At 42.9% G+C, this 26795-nt stretch overlaps 1 protein-coding gene across 1 annotated transcript in view; it reads right to left on the reverse strand.

Moving 5' to 3' along the window:
- LOC121290338 (succinate--CoA ligase [ADP-forming] subunit beta, mitochondrial-like) overlaps nucleotides 1–26795 on the reverse strand; it is a 122051-nt gene that overhangs the window by 64727 nt on the left and 30529 nt on the right. The window contains exon 3 of the mRNA XM_041210678.1: nucleotides 24008–24107. Coding sequence (XP_041066612.1) covers nucleotides 24008–24107 — 100 coding nt within the window. The remainder of the gene's footprint in view (nucleotides 1–24007; nucleotides 24108–26795) is intronic.

Genomic DNA, 26795 nt, shown 5'->3' on the forward strand with positions numbered 1-26795 from the left:
CTTCCAAACCCCCGACCGCTACCATCTAAAAGGATAAGGGCAGCAGGTGCGCGAGAACATCACCATGTGCAAGTTCCCCTCCAAGCCACACAACATCCTGACTTGGAAATATAACACTGTTCCTTCACTGTCACTGGGTCAAAATCCTGGACCTCCCTTCCTAATAGCACTGTGGGTGTACCTACACACATGGACTACAGCGGTTCAAGAAGGCAGCTCACCACCACCTTCTCAAGGACAATTGCGGATGGGCAATAAATGCTCGCCTAGCCAGCAACGCCCACATCCCATGAATGAATAAAAATAAGTTACAAATCACCAAACGGTAGAAAGGAAGTAAAGAGAGAAGTATGTGCACAAAACTATGAAATTAGTAAAAAATAACAAATCATAATGATAATCATAGGGGATTTCAACTACCCCCAAATAAAGTGGCAGCAAAATGAAACAGGAGGTGGTGATGAAGCTTTTACATACTCTTTTCTGACCCAATATGCAAGATGCCCAACAAAGGAGAAAGCACCATAAGATGTAGTAATGTTAAATGAAATGGAGCAGATATGAGGTCAGCAAGGGAGTAACGATTATCATAAGGTTTAAGATAATGATTGAGGGGGATACAAATATACAAAGGCAACAATAAAACTGGAAAAACAATAACTATGAAGGAAAGGAGGTAAACTAGAGAAAAATATTGACGGAGGTAGAACAACAGTGTGTAATATTTAAGGTTGAGATCAATATCAGTAGAATATAAGAACCATCTAGCCAAGAATGAGATACCATGGATAAAAGAAGAAATTAGGGTAAAATTGAATGTGGAAATCACTGTAATATGCAGTGAATTGAATAATATTGACACATATAAGGGGAAGCTTGTTGAGGGAGGAGGGAATGGAGGGATATGGGGGAGGAAGAGGTATTTAGAATAGGAGGCTCATGTATACATCAACAGTTTGGGTTGAATGCCTTTTCTATGCTGTAGATTCTATGAGTTCTATATAATCTAGAAAAACAATACTTTTCAAATACGAAGGCTTGGAAAAGCACAACTTGTTGAACAGCAGCGTGAAGAACTCCTTATACAGCCTTGCCAATCCCCTTCTCTGTAACCTCGTCTGGTCCTACAATCCTCCTTAGCCAAAGGCCTCTTACACATAGGCACCCCTGCAGCCCCCACCACTTCCTTCATTCCACTGTTGGTCACGCTTCAGTCAGCTGGGCCGCACATTCTGGCAATGTCTTCCTAAAACCTTTTCCACCTCACTCAGCTCCTTAAAGCTGAATCACTTCATCCAAGCTTTAGTTCATTCCTTCTAATATTCTTTTTACCTTGCCTCTGGAAAGCACATACGAACATTTTTCTACATTAACGGCTTATGTAAGTAAAAGTTGTTGTAACTTCTAGTATTTCCAAAAACATTACTGACAATGTATATGCAGTTCATATATATTTGGGTTTTCAGAAAGCTTTCACATTTGTGATCTTTAGGGAGGTTAGTAATCATAGGAAGCACATTATAACAATAGAAAACTTGATGAGAATCATGGAGTAGAGATTTTATAAGGCTGAAAAAAGGTGAACTAAGGTACTTATGTGATCAATCTTATGACTTGTTATTTTAATTTGTCGTAATGATTGGACAAAACATGGTAAGCAAGTCTGCAAGTGCACAGAAGGAATCCAAATCAATGTAATACTAATATGGGAGAAGGAAACAAATGGCACAGTGGGAAAGTTTGCTAATCAGGAAAGAAATATAGGGATTATAATGGATAAATTTATGAAGCTATCAGCATAGTGCTTCGTTGCAGTAAAGTAGGTAAATAAAGCACTGAGTGTTCGTGTCGATTGAGCTACAGCTTTAATTAAACAACCCAAAAGCTATTAGCTGAAAACATCAGTTCTAAAAACAGTATTTAATGATGTATAATCATACATACATGCCCAAATTAAGTGCAATTATTATTCCTTTATTTGAATGATCTGAATACTTTACAGCTGCATCAAATTTTGAAGTGCATTGCATCGTTTAACAAGGATATAGGTTACATTACTGGTCTCTGTTAACCTTTCACATTCCAGCTGCGGTGGACAACTCCTGATTAAACATGGCTAAGAAGAAATACATCTTTCTTCAAAATTATAAATCAAAGTTTGGACCCAGACGTATGGTATAATTTTGAATATCATTTCACAATTCCTAGTTACAGTAGATCTGTCAAATCCTAATTATTGCTGAAAAAAGAGACATGCGGTTGAAGCTTTTTGTTTTGCACTCATCAGAACCGACACAAGAATACCAAATTTCAAAGGGAACAACAATTTATATACTGCACGAGAAAAGGGTGCTGACTGATTGGCAAGTGGACTCTGATTCTCCATGGCAATGCCTCGACCAATGCACCAGGGAACAGTTATTCCTTTAGGCTTCTCTTTAAATTCAAAAAGGACAAGTTGACTTTAATTCTCCATGGCAATACCTCGACCAATGCACCAGGAAACCTTGTCCCTTAAGCTTTTGTTGAACTGAAAAAGGCGCCATTGTCGGAACATATGAATATATGTAGGTACTAGGAGGCGTTAAGTTAGCCACATTGTGAGCCCGACAGATAATCTTAAATTGGTTGTTAGTGTAATTCTTAGCATACTCTAGATTGTTCAGTAAGTGCTGTCCAATCATAGAATCACATCTAATGCTGGACAATGTGTACTGAGTTTTGATTGCGGACTGATTCAGTACAGTCGCTAGGAATTACATGAACAACTAATTTATTATCAGTTGAGTGATTTTAAAGCATTAACTCCTGCCAACACAAGATGGCCACCGACACAGGGCTATGCATGCAAGGAAAGCCCATGACGTCATTCTGCTCTGTCCAGCCTGCCAGTACACCTGCGCATGCATGAATGACATAACCATGCAAATATGAAGTGACATCCGTAGCGCCTTGCATGGTGACGTCACGCACATACCCGCACGTGCATAATTAAGGCCCGCCTGAAACCAAGAGCACATGTGCCAATCAGAAGAATCACTCATGCGCAAATCTCAAAATTTGGCATTGAAGCTGGAGAGAGAGAGAGAAAAGCTGAAAACAGAGGCTTTTTTGTCTGCTGTTCCAGGGGATTTTTTTTTTGCAGTGCGATTTTTTAGAAGATGAGTAAGCAAGATTAATGTTATTTGTTGAAAAACAATTTCATTATTTCTTTCAATAGAGAGAGAGAGAGGAAAACAATAGCTGTAAGCTCCTTTCCTATGATCCCAATCTAATTTAATCTGCTGTATTTTGAAGGTCAGGCTTCCCCAGAATCCATGTTACCATTGTCTACACTGTTGTGTCTTCAATGATTTGAGTCATGTTAAGTATTAAAATGTAACTTTTGTTATCATTCATCGAGAGGGTTGCTGTTGCCCATCTTCCGACTGTACGCTCCTAATACTTGCAGACCAATGGTAACGGTTCACACACACCATTAGGCAGGTGGGACAATGCACTTCTGGCAATGCCTGGACTGGATTGATCATCAGGATCGCTGCTGGCAACAGGGATTGCCAGATGAAGTAAAATGCCTCAATGCAAGTGTTGGTCCAAGTGATGTGATACACAGCTGGCAGGAGGCATCTTTGATTGACGGTGGGCCTGAGCTTCCACAAGCTGCTAGTTATCTTGCACAGTTACCAAGGGTCAGGACAGCATCAGCCTTGCACCTGCACCCTGGGTCATAAAGATCCTACCCTGGCTCTGTTGAGCTGATGGACCATTCGTATGTCCGCCTGTACCCCGCTCCACTTCCCTCACCTGAGGATCCCTCTTCTGCGCAATCAGTTCTCTCCACATGCAGTCCCACTTATGAGATAACCATACAGAGCCTTCTCAGACTTTGTCATTGTCAGCTGAGGTGCTTTTGACCTGTGTATAATACAGCACTAAGCGACGTTTGTGAAATGAATACATTGGCCTCATGACCCTGGACAGCAACCATGGTGAGGTATCCCTTCTCATCCATTACAAACATATCCTCAGCCTCACCACCTTCATCGCGCCACCCTTGTATCTGCATGTGACTGTGCTCCCTTACCTCTATCCTCATCTACCCAGTCTTAGTTGGAGCATTGCTTGCACAGGATTCTCTTTGCTGTCCTGCAACACCAGCTGTGCTAGGTCGCCCTGTATCTGATATACCTTCTGCCCTGCGTCAACTGAACACACAACATCCATTTCAATGTGCGTTGTGTTTTGCTTGCCATGGGAGACTTTGAGAGCGGGGCTCAGAGAAGGTTCACACATGCATCATCTATTTGGGCACAGTCCATTTGACTTGTTGATCTGAATAGTCTCTTCTCCCACTGTGCAGGGCCAAGCTGGTGCTGGAGGTGACCCAGGGGTTGCTGAGAACTCCACTGGCATCATTGGACAGATCTTCGTTCATGCACACGGAAGGCGTCAAAGACAGCAAAATCACTACTGCAGCAACATCCAAGGTTTCATACCTTCCTAATGCTCCATTAACTCTGTAAAGCACATCACTGTGCATGTTCCCACCTTGCTGTTAACCTCTCTCCCAATATCTCTTTCTGTACTTCATCGTCAAATCTTACATGCCAGTTAACTCCAAGATACCCCTTAGCACGTCCTCCTAAATTAAGGGTGTCATGTTAGTACAAGCTTGAGAATGTTGTTGTCTGACCCTTTGATCCACCCAATCCCTCAGTGGAGGAGGCCCCCAACCCCCATGATGCAGCAGATCCCAGGCAGTGATAGCTCAGGAAGCCAGTACGCCATAGTCCCTCGATGTATCACAGATTCAGACAGAATCACAGAATTTTAACAGCACAGAAGGAGGCCATTCGAATCATGGTATCTGCACCGGCTCTCCAAATAAGTATTATGACCTAGTGCCATTGCCCTGCCTTTTCCCCGTACCCCCGCACATCGTTTCTATTCAAATAATCATCTAATGCCCTTTTGAATGCTTTGATTGAACCTGCCTCAACCACACTTCCATGCAGTGCATTCCAGACCTGAACCACTCGTTGTGTTAAAAAGCTTTTTCTCATGTCACATTTGCTTCATTTGCAAATCACTATAAATCTGTGCCCTCTCGTCTTTGATCCTTTTACAAGAGGGAAAGGTTTCTCCCTATCTACTCTGTCCAGCCCCCTCATGATTTTGAACACCTCTATCAAATCTCCTCTTAGCCTTCTTTCTCCAAGGAGAACAGTCCCAATATCTCCAATCCATCTTTGTAACAGAAGTTTCTCTTCCCTGAGACCATTCTTGTAAACTCTTCTGCACTCTCTCCAACGTGTTCACATCCGTCCTATAGTGTGGCACCCAGAACTGTACACAATACTCCAGCTGAGGTCTAACAAGTGTCTTATATAAATTCAGCATAATCTCTCTGTTCTTGTACTCTATGCCCCTATTAATAAAGCCCAAGAGACTATATGCTTCATTAACAGCTCTCTCCACCTGTCCTGCTGCCTTCAATGATCTATGCATGTATACAATCCTGCAGCCCTTTCAAAATTTCACCCCTTATTTTATATTGTCTGTCCATGTTCTTCCTACCGAAATGCATCACCTCACACTTCTCCACATTGAACTTCATCTGCCACCTATCTGCCCACTCCACCTTGTTTATGTCCTCTTGAAGTTCCACACCATCCTCCACGCAGTTCACAACTCCCAAGCTTCGTATCATCCGCAAACTTTGAAATTGTCCCCTGCACACCAAGATCTAGATTGCTAATATACATCAGGAAAAGCAAGGGTCCTAATACCGACACCTAGGGAACGCCACTACAAACCTTCCACCAGCCCGAAAAATATCCCATTGACCATTACTCTCTGCTTCCTATTTTTCAGCCAATTTTGCATCCACGTTGCTATTGTCCCTTTTATTCCATCAGCAATAACTTTTCTCACAAGTCTGTTGTATGGCACCATTTCAAATGCCTTTTGAAAGTCCATGTACACCACATCAGCAGCATTACACGCACCAACCTTTTCTATTACCTCGTCAAAAAAACTCCAGCAAGTTAGCTAAACATGATTCCTCTTTAGAAATTCATGCTGGCACTTTCTTATTGACCCATATTTTTCCATGTGACTACTAATTCTTATCCCGAATAATTGTTTCTAGAATCTTGCCCACCACTGAAGTTCCGGTCTATAATTGCTGGGCTTATCCTTACAACCTTTTTTGAACAAGGGGGCGTATTGTTTGCCATTCTCCAGTTCTCTGGCACCACCCCGGAGTCTAGGGAAGACTGAAAAATTCTGGACAGTGCCCCTGCAATTTCTACTCTCACTTCCTTCAATATCCTCGGAGGCATCTCATCTGGTTCCAATGTCTTGTCAACTTTATGTACCGACAGTCTATTCAACACCTACTCCTTATCAATTTTGAACCCTTCTAGTGACAGAGTTTCCTTGTCTGTCACCATGGCCAGGGTAGCATCTATCTCCAGGGTAAAGACGGATGCAAAGTATTCATTTAATACCTCAGCCTTGGCCCCTTCATTCATGTGCAAATTCCCTTTTAGGTTCCTAATCTGCCCTACCCTTCCTCTTACCACCCTTTTACTATTACTATGCCTATAGGAGACTTTGGGATTCCCATTTATGTTGACTGCTAGTCTTTTCTCAAAATCCCTCTTCACTTCTCTAATATGCTTTTTAGACTATAAGACAAAGGAGCAGAAATTAGGCCATTCGGCCCATCCAGTCTGCTCCGCCACTCAATCATGGCTGATAAATTTCTCAACCCCATTCTTCCACTTTCTCCCCGTAACCTTTGATCCCCTTACCAATCAAGAAACTATCTATCTTGGTCTTAAATACACTCAATGACCTGGCCTCCACAGCCTTCTGTGGCAATGAATTCCATAGATTCACCACTCTCTGTCTAAAGAAGTTTCTCCTCATCTCTGTTCTAAAAGGTCTTCCCTTTACTCTGAGGCTGTGCCCTCAGGTACTAGTCTCTCCTACTAATGGAAACATCTTCCCCATGTCCACTCTATCCAGGCCTTTCAGTATTCTGTAAGTTTCGATCAGATCCCCCCCCTCATGCTTCTAAACTCCATCGAGTATAGACCCAGAGTCCTCAAATGTTCCTCGTATGTTAAGCCTTTCATTCCTGGGATCATTCTCATGAATCTTCTCTGGACCCTCCCCAGGGCCAGAACATCCTTCCTGAGATACGGGGCCCAAAATTGCTCACAATATTCTAAATGTGGTCTGACCAGAGTCTGATAAAGCCTCAGCAGCACATCCCTGCTTTTATATTCTAGTTCTCTCGAAATAAATGCCAACATTGCATTTGCCTTCCTAACTACCAACTCAACCTGCAAGTTAACCTTAAGAGAATCCTGGACTAGGACTCCCAAGTCCCTTTGCACTCCAGATTTCTGAATTCTCTCCCCATTTAGAAAATAGTCTATGCCTCTTTTCTTCCTACCAAAGTGCATGACCTCATACTTCCCCACGTTGTATTCCATCTGCCACTTCTTTGCCCATTCTCCAAACCTATCTAAATGCTTCTGCAGCCTCCCCTGCCTCCTCAATACTACCTGTCCCTCCACCTATCTTTGTATCATCTGCAAACTTAGCCAGGATGCCCTCAGTTCCTTCATCTAGATCATAATGTATAAAGTGAAAAGTTGTGGTCCCAACACTGACCCCTGCGGAACTCCACTATTCACCGGCTGTCATCCTGAGAAGGACACCATTATCCCCACTCTCTGCCTCCTGCCAGACAGCCAATCTTCTATCCATGCTAGTACCTTGCCTCTAACACCATGGGCTCTTATCTTACTGAGCAGCCTCCTGTGCAGCACCTTGTCAAAGGCCTTCTGGAAGTCCAAGTAGATAACATCCACTGGCTCTCCTTTATCTAAATTATTCGTTACCTCCTCAAAGAATTCTAACAGATTTGTCAGACATGACCTCCCCTTGATGAAATTATGCTGACTTTGCCCTATTTTACCATGCACTTCCAAGTATTCTGAAATCTCATCCTCAATAATGGACTCTAAAATCTTACCAACGTCCGAGATCAGGCTAATCGGCCTGTAATTTCCCGTCTTTTGCCTCACTCCCTTCTTAAACAGGGGGGTTACATTAGCAATTTTCCAGTCCTCTGGGACCCTCCCTGACTCCAGTGATTCCTGAAAGATCACCTCTAACGCCTCCACTATCTCTTCAGCTATCTCCTTCAGAACTCTGGGGTGTAATCCATCTGGTCCAGGTGATTTATCCACCTTCACACCTTTCAGTTTTCCTAGCACCTTCTCCTTGGTAATGGCCACCATACTCACCTCTGCCCTCCAACTCTCTTCAACTTTGGAGATTGTTACTCGTGTCTTCCACCGTGAAGACTGATGCAAAGTACCTATTCAGTTCCTCCGCCATTTCTTTGTTCCCCACTACTACTTCTCCAGCGTCATTTTCCAGCAGCCCAATATCCACTTTTGCCTCTCTCTTACCCTTTACATATCTAAAAAAACTCTTGCAATCTTCTTTTATATTACTGGCTAGTTTACCCTCATATTTAATCTTCTCCCTCCTTGTTTCTTTTTTAGTTGTCCTCTGGTGGTCTTTGTAGGCTTCCCAATCCCTTGGTTTCCCACTGCTCTGTGCTGCATAGTATGCTTTCTCTTTAGCTTTTATGCTGTCCCTGACTTCCCTTGTCAGCCATGGTTGCCTCGTCCTCCCTTTAGTATGCTTCTTCTTCTTAGGGATGAATTTTTGCTGTGTCTCCCAAATTACTCCCAGAAACTCCTGCCATTGCTGTTCCACTGTCTTTCCTGCTAGGCTCATCTCCCAGTCAATTCTGGCCAGCTCCACTCTCATGCCTCTGTAGTTGCCTTTATTCAACTACAATACCGTTACATCTGATTCCAGCTTTTTCCTCTCAAATTGCAGGGTAAATTCTATTATATTATGGTCACTTCCTCCTAAGGGTTCCTTCACCTTAAGCTCCCTTATCAAATCTGCCTCATTACACATCATTAAATCTAGAATTGCCTGTTCCCTAGTGGGCTCCACCACAAGCTGCTCCAAAAAGCCATCTCGTAGACATTCCACAAATTCCTCTTCGTGGGATCCACTACCAACCTGATTTTCCCAGTCTACCTGCAAACTGAAATCCCCCATGATCACTGTAACCTTGCCTTTCTTACACGCCTTTTCTATCTCCTAGTGTATCTTGTGCCCCACATCCTGACTACTGTTCAGAGGCCTGTACATAACTCCCATTATGGTTTTTTTACCTTTGCGGTTCCTGAACTCTACCCATACAGATTCTACATCATCTGACCCTACGTCATTTCTTGCTATCGATTTAATTTCATTTCTTACTAACAAAGCAACCCCACCCCCTCTGCCAACCTGCCTATCTTTTCGATAGGATGTATATCCTTATATATTTAGCTCCCAGTCCTGATCCCCTTGTAGCCATGTCTCCGTGATGCCCACCACATACCTGCCAATTTCAATCTGCGCCACAAGCTCATTTACCTTATTTCATATACTGCGTGCATTCAGATACAACACCTTCAGTCCTGTATTTCCCATCCCCTTTCTCAATGTCTTCCCTTTTTCATCTCTCCTCTGAGCCTTCTGTATTCCTCTTGGTTCTCAATTGTATTTTCTACCTGACACCTGTCATACTGTGCACTTTTTCTTCTTTATCTTAATTTCTATTTCCTTTTCCATCCAGGGAGCTCTGGATTTGTTTGCCTACCTTTCACTTTCGATAGAATGTACCTTGACTATGCCCGAACCAATTCTTTTTCGAAGGTGCCCATTGTTCATCTCCATCTTCATCTTTTCCTGCCAATCTTCGTTCCAGTCACCTGGCCCAGCTCTGTTCTTGCCCCATCGAAGTCGGCTCTCAGTTCTTCTTCCTCTGTATTACCTATTGTCCTTTTCTATAATCACTAGGACACTGGGACTGACTCTGGGGAAGATGGCACTGTGCAAGCCGGACAGGTTGCATCTGAACAGAGCCGGGACTGAGTTCCTTGCGGGTCATTTTGCTAGTGCTGTTGGGAAGGGTTTAAACTAAATCAGCAGGGGTGTGGGAACCAAGAGAAAACATTAGAGAGAATACCAGGGTGCACAAAATACTGGCAGGGACAGATAGCACTAGTATAGAGAATAGTAAGTTACTTGTAAAGTCAGGGTGAGGGGAACGTAACAAAATCTAAATCAGGGTTACTATGCATGTATGTGAATACAGGGAGTGTAGTAAATAAGATTGGGGAGTTACAGGCGCAGGTTGCCAGTGGAAATATGATGTGGCGATAACAGAGACCTGGCTTAAGGAAGGGCAGAACTGAGTGTTAAACATTCCTGGATACAAGTTGTTCAGAAAAGATAGGAAAGGAAGAAAAGGAGGAGAGGTGGCGATATTGGTTAAAGAGAGCATTGCAATGCTGGAAAAAGAGGATGTCCAGAGGGTTCAAGGACAGAATCAATTTGACTAGACCTAAAGAACAAAAACGGTGCAATTACATTGCTCGCATAGTCTATAGACTGCCAAATAGTGAGGAGGGCATAGAAGAACAAATCTGCCGGGAAATTAGAGAGATGCAAGCATTATAAAATAGTTATAATGAACGACTTTAATTACCCAAATATAAATGGGACAGTGAAGTAAAGGGCAGAGAGGGGCAAAAGTTGCTAGATTGTGTTCAGGAGAATTTTCTACAGCAGTATGTGTCCAATCGAACAGGACAAGATGCACTGTTGGACCTGGTTCTTGGAAATGAGGTGGGCCAAGTAGATCAAGTGTGAGTGGGGGTCATTTGGGTGACAGTGATTATTGCATTGTACGTTTTAGGAATCTGAAGCCCTCTCTCCTGGACCATCTTTCCAGCCATGCATTTATCTGCCTTATCCTCCTATTTCAGTACTTACTGGCACATGGCACTGGGAGTAATCCAGAGATTACTACATTTGAGGTCCTGCTTGCTAATTTTCTACCTAGCCCCCTAAATTCTGATTGTAAGACCACATCCCTCTTCCTACCTAAGTCATTGGTACCAATGCGGACTACCACCTCTGGCTAATAGCACTGCACCAGAAGAATGTCCTGTCACTCTGTGACATCCTAGACCCTGGCACCAGGGAGGCAACATACCATCCTGGAGTCACGTCTACAGCCACAGAAATGCCTGTCAGCTCCCCTAACCAATGAATTCCCCTATCACTGTTGCTCTTCTTTTCTTCTTCCTCCCCTCTTGTACAGCCAAGCCGCTCATGGTGCCACAAACCTGGCTCTAACTGCACTCCTCTGAGGAACTAGCGCCCTCACCAGCTTCCAAAACAGAAAACCGATTTGTGAGCAGGACCCCAGGGGACTCCTGCGCTACCTGCCTACTTCTCTTGGGCTGCCTGGTGGTCACCCATTCTCTCTCTGTCTCCAGGCCCTTAAGCTGCGGTGTGACCACCTCTCTGAATGTGCTAACCATGTAGTTCTCAGTCTTGCGGATGCGCCACAGCTTTCACTCGAGATCTGAAACCCGGAGTTCAAGTTTCTGCGGCTGACAACACATCCTGCCTAAGACACTGGTAGCATCCATGACTTCGCACATATTACAGGACATGCATTTCACTCGGCTGAGCTGCCCTACCACATCTTAACTCTATTTCCCTTACGTTAATTTTATTCTACTTTGGATTATTTATATTACTTTATTATATTGGCCCTAAATTTCCATTATTCCTGGCGCTTCTCAGTTAAATCGAACTATTGCAAATTGTTTAAAAATATTGCACTTTTCTAATTTACCCAGCAAATCCTACTTACCAAAGCTGCCACTCTTCTTTGAGGAAAGATAGTGAAGAAGCACCTCCTCCCTCCTCACTGAACTCCCTCAGTCTCCAAATTCCAACTGAAGCACTCTACTGCAGCCCAAATCAGCATTCCAGTGCAGACAAAATCAGCACTACAAAATATAAGTAGACTATCTTACGTATCAATCAACAGCAGTGGTTTTGCACACATACTCAGCTCCATTCTGCCAACTGTTGACTGCCTGTCTCAATTGATACCGTTGGTGCCTCTCTCTTCTTTGTTGCTTCCCCGGCTGGCTCTCTGCAAGTTCATGATAGAAGAGGCCTCAGAACGGTTCAACCGAGTCGACAATGGACACCACGCACAACCACCATGAAATTCCAAACATGCTTACTTTGTTGGTGACAGCGATCAGGCAACACCTGATCAAGCGTCTTCTAATGCGGGGGAAATGTCTGAACTTAATTCAAGCTAAGCTCTACTCTGCAGCTCATAACATGTTAAAGCAATTGGCTATGAGAGCTTGTACTCTGTTTTCTCTTGGCTAAGAGACATAAGAAATGTTCAACTTCCATTAAAATGAATAAAACTTGGTAGCGTTGTATGGTATGATTTACTCCAAGAGGAGGAGCGAGCAGTGTGAAGTTAATAATCATGATACCCACAGTATGGAAGGCCACATCGGCCCACCTCCCTGTGTCTTTCTCTCCCTCTCTCTTTCCCCCCTTACCTCTATGCTTCCCATCCCACCTTCCCATACATCCTGCCAAAGACATTGGCACCACCACACACCCAGAAGTGTGCAGGGCCAAGCAGCCATACCTGCAAAGGGCAGCCAGCCTGTGCCTGGTAGACCAACCCTCTAACATGACATGGCCTTCCACCTCAATTGCAGTATCTCCCAATTTTCCACTAATTGCTGCTTGCAGGTGTTTATTGCATGGCACAAGAGAGCTGGAGACCACAGGACACAGCTCAAAGAGCCTGCTCCACAGTCCCTGCCCAATCCCCATATCCCTCAACCCTCCCAGACCAAAAATCTTTCTATCCTAGCCTTAAAGATATTCAATGATGAAGCATCCACAACTCTCTCGGGTGGAGATTTCCAAAGATTCCCAATGCTTAGAATGAAGCAATGTCTCCTCATTTCAGTCCTCCATGATCAGCTCCTTATCCCGAGACTGTGCCCCCACGTTTTAGGCTACCCAACCATGGAAAATTTCTCAGCATGGTGGCAGCTTCTACTTGTTCAACGTCCAGGTTGCTATGGCTGCCTGGAAGCTAAAGTGGCAAGTGTGTCAGCGATATCAGTCAGCAGCCACAAGTAGGAAATTCTGAAATAAAACCAGAAAATGCTGGAAAAACTCAGCAGGTCCAACAGCATCCGTGGAGAGAGAAACAGAGTTAATATTTCAAGTTTGTACGATCTTCTTCACAGCCGACTGATGAAACCAGTAGGAAATTCTCCTGTGCAATAAAACCTCCTCCTTCTTGTTGAAGGATGCTCCCGTTGGAGAGAAACATTGATTATTGTTACTCGTTATCAGCTCATGTTTCATCTCAAGTATCACAGAAATACATCTTTAAACAACACTTCACATGAAGTTAGCAAACTTGCAGAGTGGGCCACCTATGTGGCAAGTGAGGTTTGATAATATTAGGAATGGGAAGCCTCAAGTGCATAAGCTTGCAGGGAATTGAAGATCCTCACTGCAAGTAGAAGCGAGTTCTTCCCGCACACCTTACAGAACACATAATTCAAAGTGGGGTGCCTAGGGAGTGTTTCAGCATTAGCAGGGGATTCCCTCAGGGATATGTCACCATTTAAATGGAGCCCCCGAGGAGAGTCTCAGTATTTACAGGGAGTGTAGGGGTGAGTGTCCACTCACCAGAGAGGGTTTCAGTATTCACCGTGGGTCTGTGAGGAATGTACCAGTTATCCGAGGGGGTTTCCTGCGAAGTGTGTCAGTATTTACAATTTACAGTGGCTCCTGGGGACTGTGTCAGCTTGTACATGGGAAGTGTTGCTATCCTCACCCCATCCCACTCCACCTCCGTTGCTCAATATGATGTAAGAGAGCAACAAAATCCACTGCACATGCCCGGCGTTGGCAGCAAAAGCAGTCTAGTGGTGTAAGTGAAAGAGAATGGATATTTAAGTTGTTCAAGCATTTTTGTTCTGGACAGAGAGGGGGAAAGGGTTACCCTGCGGGGGCTGGAGGGATGGGGGCGGGGCTTTAGTGAGCAGTGACTCCTAGGGGCAGGGGAAATGTGCTGTCACTCGGATTGTCCTGCAGTTGAAAACCTTGAAGAACTCTTTTACCCTGCCGCTGCCCCAAACCCACTGCTGCCTGAAGTTTCATTTGGAGGATGTGAAAGTTCTATTGTGAGGGTTAACTTTTTCTTTAGTTTAATTATAGTTTTACTTGAAGAAAGAAGAATCAAGACCACTGATGTAATTTATCCCCTATGTTTTCTTTATTTTAAAAGCACATGCTATATTATTGTTTTGACTTACGTTTTAAGTTGTTACGATAAATGTTGTACGAATAAGAGAACTGAAAGTGCAGTATAAGTTTTTAATAATACATGTGTGTACAATACAGAATTTGTGTGGATAATGTATGTATGTGAGCTTTAATGTGTTTTCTTCCCTAGATTGTGATTATGCATTTTAGCACTTGGGGGAAAAAACCTAACAATGAGAATGATGAGTTGAATTAAAGGAAAGTCAATTAAACAAACTAATGCTTTAAGTTATAAGGTTTGCATTGTTGATAAACATGTGGAACTTAAAATTTGGATTCGCAAATATAAATTAGGAGCAGGAGTAGGCCACTCAGCCCCTCAAGCCTGGTCCACCCTTCAATAAAATCATGGCTGATCTCATTGTAACCTCAACTCCACATTCCCACATACTGCCAATAACCTCTCACCCCGTTGCTTATCAAGAATCTATCTAGCTCTGCCTTAAAAATATTCAAGGACTCTTCTTCCACCGCTTTTTGAGGAAGAGAGTTCCAAAGACTCACGACACTTGGAGGAAAAATTTCTCCTCACCTACGTCTTAAATCAGAGATCCCTTATTTTTAAACAGTGACCCAGAGCTCTAGATTCTCCCACAAGAGCAAACATCCTTTCCACATTCGCCCTATCAAGACCCTCAGGATCTTATATGTTTCAATTAAGTTGCCTCGTACGCTTCTAAACTCCAGTGGATACAAACCTTCCCCTGTCGAACTTTTCTTCAAAAGACAACCCTCCCATTCCAGGTATTAGTTCTCTGAACTGCTTCCAATGCATTTACATCCTTCTTTAAATAAGGGGGCCAACACTGTACACATTACTCCAGATATGGTCTCACCAATGCCCTGTATAACTGAAGCATAAGCTCTCTAGTGTTGTATTCAACTCCCCTCACAATAAACGATAACATTCTATTAGCTTTCCTGATTACTTGCTGTACCTGCATAGGAACCCTTTGCAATTCATGCACTAGGACACCCAGATCCCTGTGCTTCTCAGAGCTCTGCAGTCTCTCACCATTTAGGTAATATGCTTTCTTTTGATTCTTACTGCCAAAATGGAAAATTTCATTTTTCCCATATTATACGCCATTTACCAGATCTTTGCCCACTTATTTAACCTATCTATATCCCTTTGCAGCCTTGTGTCCTCTTCATAGCTTACTTTCCTATCTACCTTTGTATCATCAGCAAATTTAGCAACCATACCATAGGTCCCTTCATTCAAGTCATTTATATAAATTGTAAAAAGTTGAGGTCCCAGCACTAGTCCCTGTGGTACACCACACGTTACATCTTGCCAACCAGAAAAAGATCAATTTATGTCTACTCTGTTTTCTGTTAGCTAGCCAATCTTCTACCATGCCAATATGTTACCCCCTACACCCAGTATAGTTCATCTAGCAGTCCCCCTTTATCGACAGCACGTTACTTCCTCAAATAACTCCAATAAATTGGTTAAACATGATTTCCTTTTCACAAAACCATCTCTGCCTGATTACCTTGAATTTTTCTAAGTGCCCTGCCATAACACCTTTAATAATAGCCTCTAGTATTTTGCCCTATGACAGATGTTAAGTTAACTGGCCTGTAGTTTCTTGCTTTCTGTCTATCTCCCTTTTGAAATAAAGGAGTTACATTTGCTCTTTTCCAATCTGATGGAATCTTCTCCAAATCTAGAATTTTAGAAAATTAAAATCAATGCATTAACTATCTCACTAGCCATTTCTTTGAAGTCCCTACAACGAAGCCCATCAGGACCCAGGGGCTTGTCAGTCTGCAGCTTCAACAATTTTCTCAGTACCCTTCCCCTGGTGATTGTAATTTTCCTCAGTTCCTCCCTCCCTTCCATTTCCTGATTTACAGCTATTTCTGGAATGTTACTTGTATCCTCTATAGTGAAGGCTGATACAAAAGACAAGTTCAAATAGTCTGCCATCTCCTCATTTTCCATTAATTCCCCAGACTCACTTTCTATAGGACCCAAGCTCACTTTGTTAACTCTTTTTTTTAAATATCTATGGAAACTTTTACTGTTTTTATATTTCTAGCTAGCTTTCTCTTGTACTCTAATTTTTACTCCTTATCAATGGTTTAATCATCCTTTGCTTTTTTTTAATGTTGTGTTGAACCTTCTAATCTGTCACCCATCCGTGCACAATTATATGCTTTTGATACTATTTTTAACATTTTTAGTTAACCACAGATGGTGGGTCCTCCCCTTGGAATTTTTCTATCTCGTTGGAATGTATCTGTTCGGTATATTCTGAAATATCCTTTAAATGTCTGTCACTGCATCTCTATTGACCTATCCATTAACCTAATTTACTAGTTCCCTTTAGCTAGCTCTGTTTTCATGCCCTCATAATTGCCCTTATTTAAGTTTAAAATGCTAATTTTGGACCCACTCTTCTCACCCTCAAACTGAGTGTAAAATTCAATCATATTATGATACAAATTCACACATCTGAGAACAAGGTAGTTTTAATATTTGACAGTGTAAATTGGAATTTTGAAACAACTAATCCTGAGTTGGATAACTCTTGGGTGAGAAATGTCTTACAAAGCATTGAGGTTACGAAACAATTGGAATTCCACCTAAAAATTTGGCAAAGTTGAGTTCTTCAACTCAGACAGTTAAAAGATATCACAAGCTTGAAAAGATTCAGGATTTTCCTTTGCTTAAGAAACCAGAGCACATGGCAGTGCCTTTGTTCGATTTTGTTTAATAAAACAAGGGGCGGTGACAGCCTCTCTGTGAACCTTTGCTCTGCCCTCTTTTAAAGCAGCACAATTAACTCTTTCTGCCAGCTGCTTGAGCTTTTAAACTGCTGAATTAATCCATTCTGCCTCAAGCAGAATGGATCTTTTGTGCTTTTTATGTTCAGATAACTGCAAGTGTAACAAGATTTACTTGAAGCTTAAGAGGATAAATACATTTTATTTTTCAAAAAATTATTGGAAAAACAGGCCAGGTTGTTTCTGTGTATCAAAACAAATGAAATGTGTTCCGGGAGGAGATAAATTGAATACTAACAAAACTTGTCATCCAACAACACTGTTTATTTGAATTTGGGATAATTTTGAGAAGTGAGAAGTGCAGCATAACTAGCAAGTTATTTCTGGGAAACTAAGATGCCACTTTAGATAAAGAACAAACAAGCAAAACATGTTAGTGTCTAGAATCAAATAGAAATGTTTGATTTCTGTTTTAAAGACATTATGAAAATATTTTATTGGACGGCAAAGTTTCTCCAGGCCTCATGAACAAGATTAAATGGCAACTATTACATGTATAAAACTAAGTGATTGAGGGTGGCAGATACAGTTATGGAAAAAGGACACAACACCAGATGGCAATTGGGTGTAGTTCAATGGAATATATCAATTTGGTATTGATCTACATTTTTCTTTCATCAGAATATACACGAGACTAAGTTGACAGCCTTCTCAGAGATATTTGTGACTTCGCCTATGAATTTTTAAAAGAACTGTATTTGATAGTCTGGCCACCCGAGACATTGGGACTGTGCAAGGGAGGATAAGCAAAGATCTTGAGACAGAAACCGCATTTGGCCTTTTGAGAAGATTACCATCAAACACGATGGGTGAAAGAGAGCTTTTCAATCGAAGTTTTCAGGGAAAAAAATCCAATGGATAGGAAAACGTGTGAAGTAACTAACATACTGGACTGCATAGTGAAGTTGCACTGAAGAACATACCCAGGCATGCTCAGCTACTTGACAAACAAGGTGATGTGAACTGGTAAATATGGCCCAAAGGATAAGGAAACTTTTCTAAATGATCAAGGCACTGACACATACTCCATGGACAAACTGACTTTAAGACAATTAAGATGATAATGGTCGGGGGGAAAAATCAAAAGTACAAGGAATTATGAGTTGGGCAATTGAAGGCTAAGAAGAACTAATACTTAAGATATATCCACAAGATGGATATAGGTAAAAGGGTGAGATGGGGAATCTTTTAAGTCCATACATAATCTGTTGTTCTAATTATATGCACTTATATACTAATAGCCCAGAAATTAACAACAATCCCACGAAAGAATAAGGAATATCATTGAGTAAGGTGATCTGCAGGTGGAGAGTTCCCACATATAGATTCTGACCAAGGCAACTCCAAGGTAAGAAAGCAGAAATGAAATAGCAACGAGCCACCGCCAACAGGAATAGGCGGGGACCTGAGCTTAAACCACCTAAGCTTCATGAGGTAGGGGACAGGGTAAAGGTGAAGTTAGTGCTGTACAAACCAGAACTGGCACACGGTTGGACAGGTCCTTACACGGTCCCAATGGCTAGTGATACCCATGTGTGTTTGAACATACCAGGAGGAAATAGATGGAAACACTGTTTGCAGATTAAACCACATGGCTCACATTTTGTTTCTGCCAACAAGAGGGCCAGCAGCAGATTTCTTAATTATTTTGTTTCAGGTAAGCCCTGGAATAATGGCAGCCTGGTGGACAACAGCAACGATGATCACCCTCCTGACTATCGCAGCAGCATGGGAAGTGCCCACTGTGCACATTAACAGTGACGCCTGCACGCATCCCAGGCAGTATGTGCCAAACGGCCCAGCTGACTCTTTGGGGAGAAGCAGCTGGAGTGAGATCAAGCTGCCCTGCATCCCTCTCACGTACACACTGTTGGAGGCCAACTATGGCATCAGTGATGGAGTTCAGCTCACGCAGCAGTGCAAGAGTGACGTCCTGGACCAAGGTCTCCATAGCAGCCACCATCCTACCAGTCTTGACCATGGTGCGTTGGCATGCTGGCGCTCCATCACGCCTTGCAATCTAAGGAGTGCAGCGCACATCCCTTTCTGGTGTTCCCAAGCTTGCCTTTGCAGCTCCAGCAGCTGTGACATGACCAAGTCCAGGGACTCGTCATCTGACTCGGACTCAGCAAATTGCTGGCCTCCAGCAGTCCTCCGAGTGCCGGACACCTGGGAAGTCCCTGCCGCTGCCTGCAGTGGATCCAGAAAATGTGATGTGCTCACAAGATTGTGATCCCGGGGCTACTCTAAAGCTAGATCCTACCAAGGTGTGTGTCTCTGCACTGGTGGGCGGTGTGGGTGAGCGCTGTAACGGGACTTCAAGGAGACTGCCTTCAGATTCCTCTTCAGAGGTTTCTTCAGGGCTTGATTGGAGCTCCTGGTTCGTGGACTCCATCGTCTGTTTGGCAGATGTGCCTATGAAAGCAAGGACGGACATTTAGTGCATGGCAATGGCCTGTAAAACAGGTCAGAGCATGGTTGTCTGATGGATGTTGCACTGCTGGATCCTGATTTAGCAGAGCACCGCTGTCCTCACTGTCAGCATATAAACAGTCCAGATCTTCACCAGCCAGCTGGATGGCTCTGTTTTCAAAGTCCATGAGGGCCTAGAAGTCAGGCATTCCTCCATCGGTAAGCAACTTCTCACTCTTGATTGGCAGCTTGTCCTGCATAAGTAGTGATGGAGAGAGTGTAAGCAGGATGCCTGCCAGGCCAGATGATAAGTATGCCTGGCATGTGTGGGTGATGAGTGGTCCTATGGATGGGATGAGGACAATGAAGGTGTGTGCAAGAGAGTGAATGGTGACGTCCCTTGAGCTGGCAGTGTTGTGAGGGTCCTGTAGATGTGTGGGTTTGTGTGAAAGAGTTGAGAGTGATGAGAAGAGTGACTTACCCTGGCGGAACGAAAGAGATCATTCATCGTCTTGTGGTACTGGGTGGCTGTCCTCTTTATCAGGGTGTTGGCGCTGACCACCACAGCCACCGCCTCCCAAGCCTGATTAGTGAGATTGCTGCCAATCCTGCAGCCACAGCAGGGGTACAGGCCATCACGGCGAGCCTCCACTGTGACCAAAAGACGCTCAAGGGATGCATCACTGAGCCTGGGGTCTGAAGTCTTTTTGCCTTTCAGGGCCTTGTCTTCTTTGCAGCAGTTGTGGGCTGGAAGCACTGAGAGGTGTGCATGTGGCTGCACTTTAAATATGGCGCCCGGCGTGATGAAGCGGCGAGATGGTGACGTGGTGGGCGAATGAGAGCCCACCCGCCATGGAAATGGCGTGTTTCCCGGAAATGTATAATTAATATGGTGGGTTTGGGACAATACGGTGTGAAAAGCTGCCATTGAGGCCTGCGGGTAAAAGTGTGGAAAAGGATGCGGATGGGGGTAATGCATGGATAAATGACACGCTGACAGAATCTGACAAAACCAAGATACTGAAAATAAACAAATCCTGGAGCATGCCAACACCAAGATTGAACTACCGATTAACTAACCCTGGGTGCTCACAGGACCTGTCAGATTGTTGAGAAAAAAAAAACCACACCGAATGGGTGATCTTTTACCTCACAAGGGGACGACTACTTGCTGGCTCTCGAGAAGGATTTGGGATCATACCTCCACCTAAAGGCTAGCAACGAGACGAAGGGAGACCTGACTGTCACAAGAGTATATGGGAAGGACACCAGGATAGGCAAATGGGAATTCACCTATCCGTGAGGACAAACCTTGACTCTGAGTAACAGGAAGAGACTGTATATGATAAGTAAAGACGTCAGAGGAAGCATAAAAATCTCCTCAGGGTGGACCAATTTGCCCCCGTTTGTCAGGGAGCCGGGACTTGAGGGACAATATCGTCAAGAATTGTGTACTGATGTTATTAACTGGTTAGGTTGTGCTGATGCAAGATGCTTTAATCTAACAACATGTGGTAATCAGACGCCAATGAAATGTCCAGTCACCTCCCAATGATGGCATAAGGATAGAAAACCCACAATTGTTATTACATGATGTTACTATGTTCTCATTAGAAGTGGCCTATAATTTGAGTGTAGTGGCCCTGCACTGAAGGTAACCAGCTGCAGTAACCATTTGAGTTAATTGTTTGGGCAGAGCGTAACTTGCAGCAGTTGATCAGTGACTATAAGAATCAGATAACCCATGGTGGGAGGAAAAAGCGGAGTATACTTGGGGATGTTGGGAGCCTGCTCAGCAGTGCTAACTTGGTCCTAAATTCATGGGTGTTTCAAATATCAATGATTATGCCTCGTGGGTGGCAAGGGAAAGTGCTAAAGCTTACAATTTGCTGCCCAAGGGGTGGAATATGCACAAACAGATGTGGAGTTACAAGGATACAAGGAAAGTGGTTATGAAGAGGACTGACGTTACTCGAGTGGGGGGAAAAGGGGGAAATTAAATGCAACTGGCTCACAATCCAATGGCTCAAGACTTAATTGTCAATGTATAATTTTGGATATTGAGGATATTCAATTTGGCACCATGCTCAGACAAGCACACTGAGAAGTTAGTATCCTCAACCCAGTTGCATTTAATTCCCCACCCGCCCACCCACTTATCCCCCACCAGCAAGATCAATCCTCTTCATAACCACTCTCCTGTAACTCCACAGCTGTAAGTGCATATACGCCCCCCCGGACAACAAATTGTAAGCTTTTAGCACTTTCCCTTGCCACCCATGGTTTGATTAACCTGGAAGCAGGAAAGAGAGAACTATTGGTGACTCGGCCAACTAGCAGCAGGGAGAATGGTACACCCAAATTTTTATTGATAATGCCACTAGGCACTAAGAATGACACATTTGGGAGCGTATAAAGTTGAATCTTTGGGGTGGTCCAAGATGGATGGGTGTATAGGGTAGTATCATATGGATATATGGTGAATGGGACTGATGACCTTGCCCATGACCACGGATAAGTATTGTACCGAATCACATCACATTACATAGTGTGCACATGCAACACTTTAAGACCTATAGATGGCATTTCCGCATTATGATGGGCCCAGATAGGGTAAACAGAAAAGAGTTCCTTCCCCTTGCTGAGGGGTCGATTACCAGGGGGCATAGATTTAAGGTAATTGATAAAAGGATTAGAGGGGACATGAGGAAAAACTTTTTCGCCCAGAGAGTGGCAGGCATCTGGAATTTACTGCCTAGGTTGGTGGTTGAGGCTGAAATGCTCAACTCATCTGAAATGCTGTAACCTGCAAGGCTACAGGCCAGGTGCTGGAAAGTGGGATTAAAATAAGTGGCTAGTTTCTTTTTTCCCTTTTGGCCGGCGCAGATACGATGGGCTGAGTAGCATCTTTCTACATCGTAACTTTTCTATGGTTCTATGGTTAATGGTTACAGTTGAGCCCATAAAGGGAGCTCTCAGGACAGTTCATGAGTCCTCAACCCAGTAGTGTACCCAACCAATAAGAAGTGTTACCACTATGGAGGATTAGTGTGTGCAATGATCACACGTCCTGCCTCCAAGTTGCGGACTCATTCACCTTGGGAGGCTTTCACTTGACAGGAAGGGCCCTAACACGTATGGCTTTTGGCCCTTGATGGGATGATAACCTGAATGAAAGTCAGCCCAAGAAGCAGTCAAAAAGGCTTTGGATAGTCATAGATCGTGCTGATCGGAGTCAGCAGGCCATCAAACAGGGAAGGGTGCAGATGAACCTAACCAAGGAAACCGCTAAGGTATAGGCTGTGTGCAATACAATTTGTGGGAAATAAGCAGAACGGCTGCCTCAGTACTTGTTTTGATCATCAGTATGTGTTATCAAAAATTAATGTGCAAGCTGTGCAGATGATAATGATGTCCAGACGGGGATGCATCTCGGTTGTCAGCTTTCCCAAAACCATGTCCAGAGAAGGGAAACCAGACAGCATTTATAGTATAGAATTCGATTCACTATATTCCAAGCCTAGCCAGACATCACTAGGATGACTGACAAAGCTGTAAGAGAATTCTAAATCATTAATTGATGCCCACAGGAGTCCATTAGGATCCCTGGATTCTACAAATAGATTATGCTCACCTGAATCAGATAGAAAGTGTCCAGGGTCCAACAGGAGGGACTGATGTTTTTCTCTCTGAATGTGTTCCAGACAAATGTGATCACACAAAGGAACACAAGTACGATCATACAAAGGGACACATCCTCCTCAAATTGCTGTTTAAAAGGATCTGTTGTAACTGAAAGTTTTCAAGAGACTTCTTTTCGTTGAAGAGTCTCCCTCGCGCACTTGTAGTAAAGACTTTCTGACTTCAGCTTTATCCAGACTCCTAGTGATTTTTGTCCCATAACAGGGGACATCAGTTCCCTGGTGCATTTCCCAGTGGCAACATCTCGACCTGAGTCAGCTTGTCTTTTTTGAATTTAAACAAAAGCTTGGGGGATAACTGGCCCCTAGTGCATTGGCTCAGACGTTGCCATGGAGATACGGAGTCCACTTGCCAACCAATCAGCACCCTTTTCCCATGCTGTAAAAATTGTTGTTCCCTTTGAAACTTGGTATACTTGCATCTGACCTGATGAGTGTAAGACCAAATGCTTTGACAGCTTGTCTCTTTCTTCAAGAATGCTCAGTTCTGTGATACCATGTGACTAAATCTTAATTAGGTAGATTTTAAAATACCTCACTCTTCAAAGTAAACAGTCAAGACTGGTTAAATGAATTTATACCTGCTTTTGTTGTTTTCAATTACATACTTAAAATATTTTGTCCAAACATTTCTCTAGCATTTATGGCACTTGTGATATGTATGGTGGGAAGAAACACAGATGATGCTACAGGCATCTAACTCTTGTATAAAGCTTTAGGGAGGGATTAAAAATGTGGGTTTACCTTACAATACTTACGAATAAACAATTCTGACTCCTCCTTTCAGACCACCTTCAAATACCCCTTTTCCTCTGCCACCCGCTAATACTTGAGCTTTTACAACAAGGTCCTTTGAACCTGTAGTGCAGAACAAAAATGTTACACTGTGTAGGCCTCAAACAGTTTTCCAGTGTTTATGATCTACTTACCTGCTCAGCACAGAGTGCTAACAGCTGTCAAAATATGTACTGCTCATTCATCAAGAGTGGACGAAAACCTTGCATTACATCTTCCCTCTCAGTTTTAAAACCAAAATACAGACAGAGTTGTAGTATTTTTGGAATACATGGATACAAGCACATGCACAACCTGTATGTGAAATAACCCAGTCAGTACTGTCCACGAACAACATCAGTTTGGAGTTTCAGAGATACAAGGTAATCTAGCTTTTCTTGGAAGCCTACATTACCCAGACACCATCCCAACACCACCCCATACTCCCAAACTTCTTCATAAGGTATGACTTTACCCTTTAACGAGCTCTAGTCATAGAAAGAGCCCTTGATACCTAAATGGTCTTGAGCAACTGTCACCCAACTGCACCAATTCCCAACAAACACATGGTTGCCAGTGTGTAAAACATTATACCAATAATCCCAGCCCGTCAATCTATTGTCATATAAACTTAATGGCAACTGTACAGTACTCCCAAAACAAATACTCATGTTCTCTCTTCTAAAATAAAACAATCTTGCAACGGTAAGTTGGTCTGTATCTATGCATTTCATATTAATTCATCTTTAGCAAGAACATTTTCACAAAGCATTTTCTTGTACTAATCCCAATTTATACCCAACCCTCCCATGTCAGAGAAGCAGGTTGGCTTCAAACGTTTTTAAATCCTAAAAATGTGAGCCAATTTGCAATTATAGAATTACTTATGCAATTGTGAAAACACAATTGAAATTGAAAACATGTTAGAAAGAGAGAACAAGAAATTATTCGGGTTACTGCTGGTGATAACTGCAAGACAGATGGAACAAGAGAAAGGTGAAATCCGAGAGATGGGAAGAAAAAAAATTAAAGACAAGGATAGATGAATGAGAGAGAAATGAAAGAAGAGACAAGGTAAAATAAAATGAGGGAACAAGGAGGCAATAATTATGTGTACTAGAGAGGGTAAGAGCTGGGATAAATTAAAAGATGATGATCAAGGAACAGAATGAGGAAAAGAGAAAAAGGAAATGACAGACAAGGAGAAACACAACGTAAGGAGAGGGAATAAGGAAAGAGAAATGAGAAATGAGGGAGGAAAGGATAGACAGAGGGAGAAAGAAAATGAGAAAAGACAGAAGGAAAGAGTGGGAAAAGGAAATACGAAACAAAAAGGTGTAAAAGGGAATATTAAATGTAATGAGGGGTGCAGAAGAGAAACAAGGAGAGAGGGCACTCAGTAGAGCGCATACCTCCACCATGCTGTGTTAACCCAATGTTATTATAATTACGCAGTTCCTCCTTAAGGTTTTTTCCCTGCCTGGCTGATGCTCTGTAACTACAAGGCTGAAATAGAAATAATTTTATTAAAAGCATCCATCTCACAGAAATGAGGCTTCAGGCTAATCCACATCCAACAATCTGCTCTGCAACTCTGCTCACATTTTGACAACTGTGACAAATTCCATCACAGTAACTGTGAGAATCCACAACATTCTAAAACAATCAACATTTTTTTAAAAATGTCAATTTACCCCATCCCCAATGTTAACAAATCTGTTCAAAAATTCTAGGATTCAGATATAAATCAACATCTTCACCAAAAACTAATCAGTTCTTCCTTGGGCCATACTCTACGTACCAAGCTTCAATGAAATCCATTTATTAGTTTGAGATGCATTGTTAGTCCATTTGTACAGAGGTAAGAACATTACCTTCGCCCACCTTCTGTGACAGAGTAATAAGGGAGAAAGAAGAATGCGAGAGTGACATAGACAGGAAGGGAAAAAAAATGACTGAGAAGAGAATGAGTATGAAGTTGGAATAAAAAGCAGTTAGGGAGAAATATAGGGAGCGCACAAGAAAAGTGAAGTAAAAAGTTGTAATCCTGAGGGCAAGAAGAAGGCAAGTGGTGCATATTTCAGTAGGAAAGCATTTGGGGGAGTGATTATAATACCATCAGGTTCAGAATAGTTCTGGAAAAGGACAAAGAACAAACAAGTGCAAGAATACTTAACCAGAGAAAGATTAACTTCGGTAGAGGTAGAGGCTTTGTGGATAGAGCTTAGGAATAAAAAAGGAACAGCCACATTGTTAGGTGTTTATTATAGACCCCCAGATAGTCAGCGGGAAATTGAGGAGCAAATATGTGCACAATTTGCGGAGGTGTGTAAAAACAATAACAATAGGGTAAGTATATTAAGTGATTTCAACTTTCCCAACATTAATTGGGATAGACATAGTGTTAAGGGCTTGGATGGAGTGGATTTCTTGAAATGTGTACAGGAGAACTTTTTAGGTCAATATGTAGGGGGTCCAACAAGGGACCTAATTCTGGGGAATGAAGCCGGGCAGGTGGCTGAGGTGATGGTGGGGGAGCATTTTAGTGATAGCGACCACAACATGGTACAATTTAAGCTTGTTATGGACAAAGAAATAGACAAGTTGCAAAAAAACGTTTTGGATTGGGGGAGAGTGAATTTTAGTAAAATAAGGCAGGATCTGACCAAGGTAGGCTGGGAACACTACTTGTGGGGAAATCTACAGAAGATCAGTGGGGGGTGTGCAAAAAGGAAATAGGGAGGATACAGGCTTAACATGTTCCCTCTAGGG

Source organism: Carcharodon carcharias, chromosome 18 (genome assembly GCF_017639515.1).
Source record: "Carcharodon carcharias isolate sCarCar2 chromosome 18, sCarCar2.pri, whole genome shotgun sequence".
Taxonomy (NCBI): Eukaryota; Metazoa; Chordata; class Chondrichthyes; order Lamniformes; family Lamnidae; genus Carcharodon; species Carcharodon carcharias.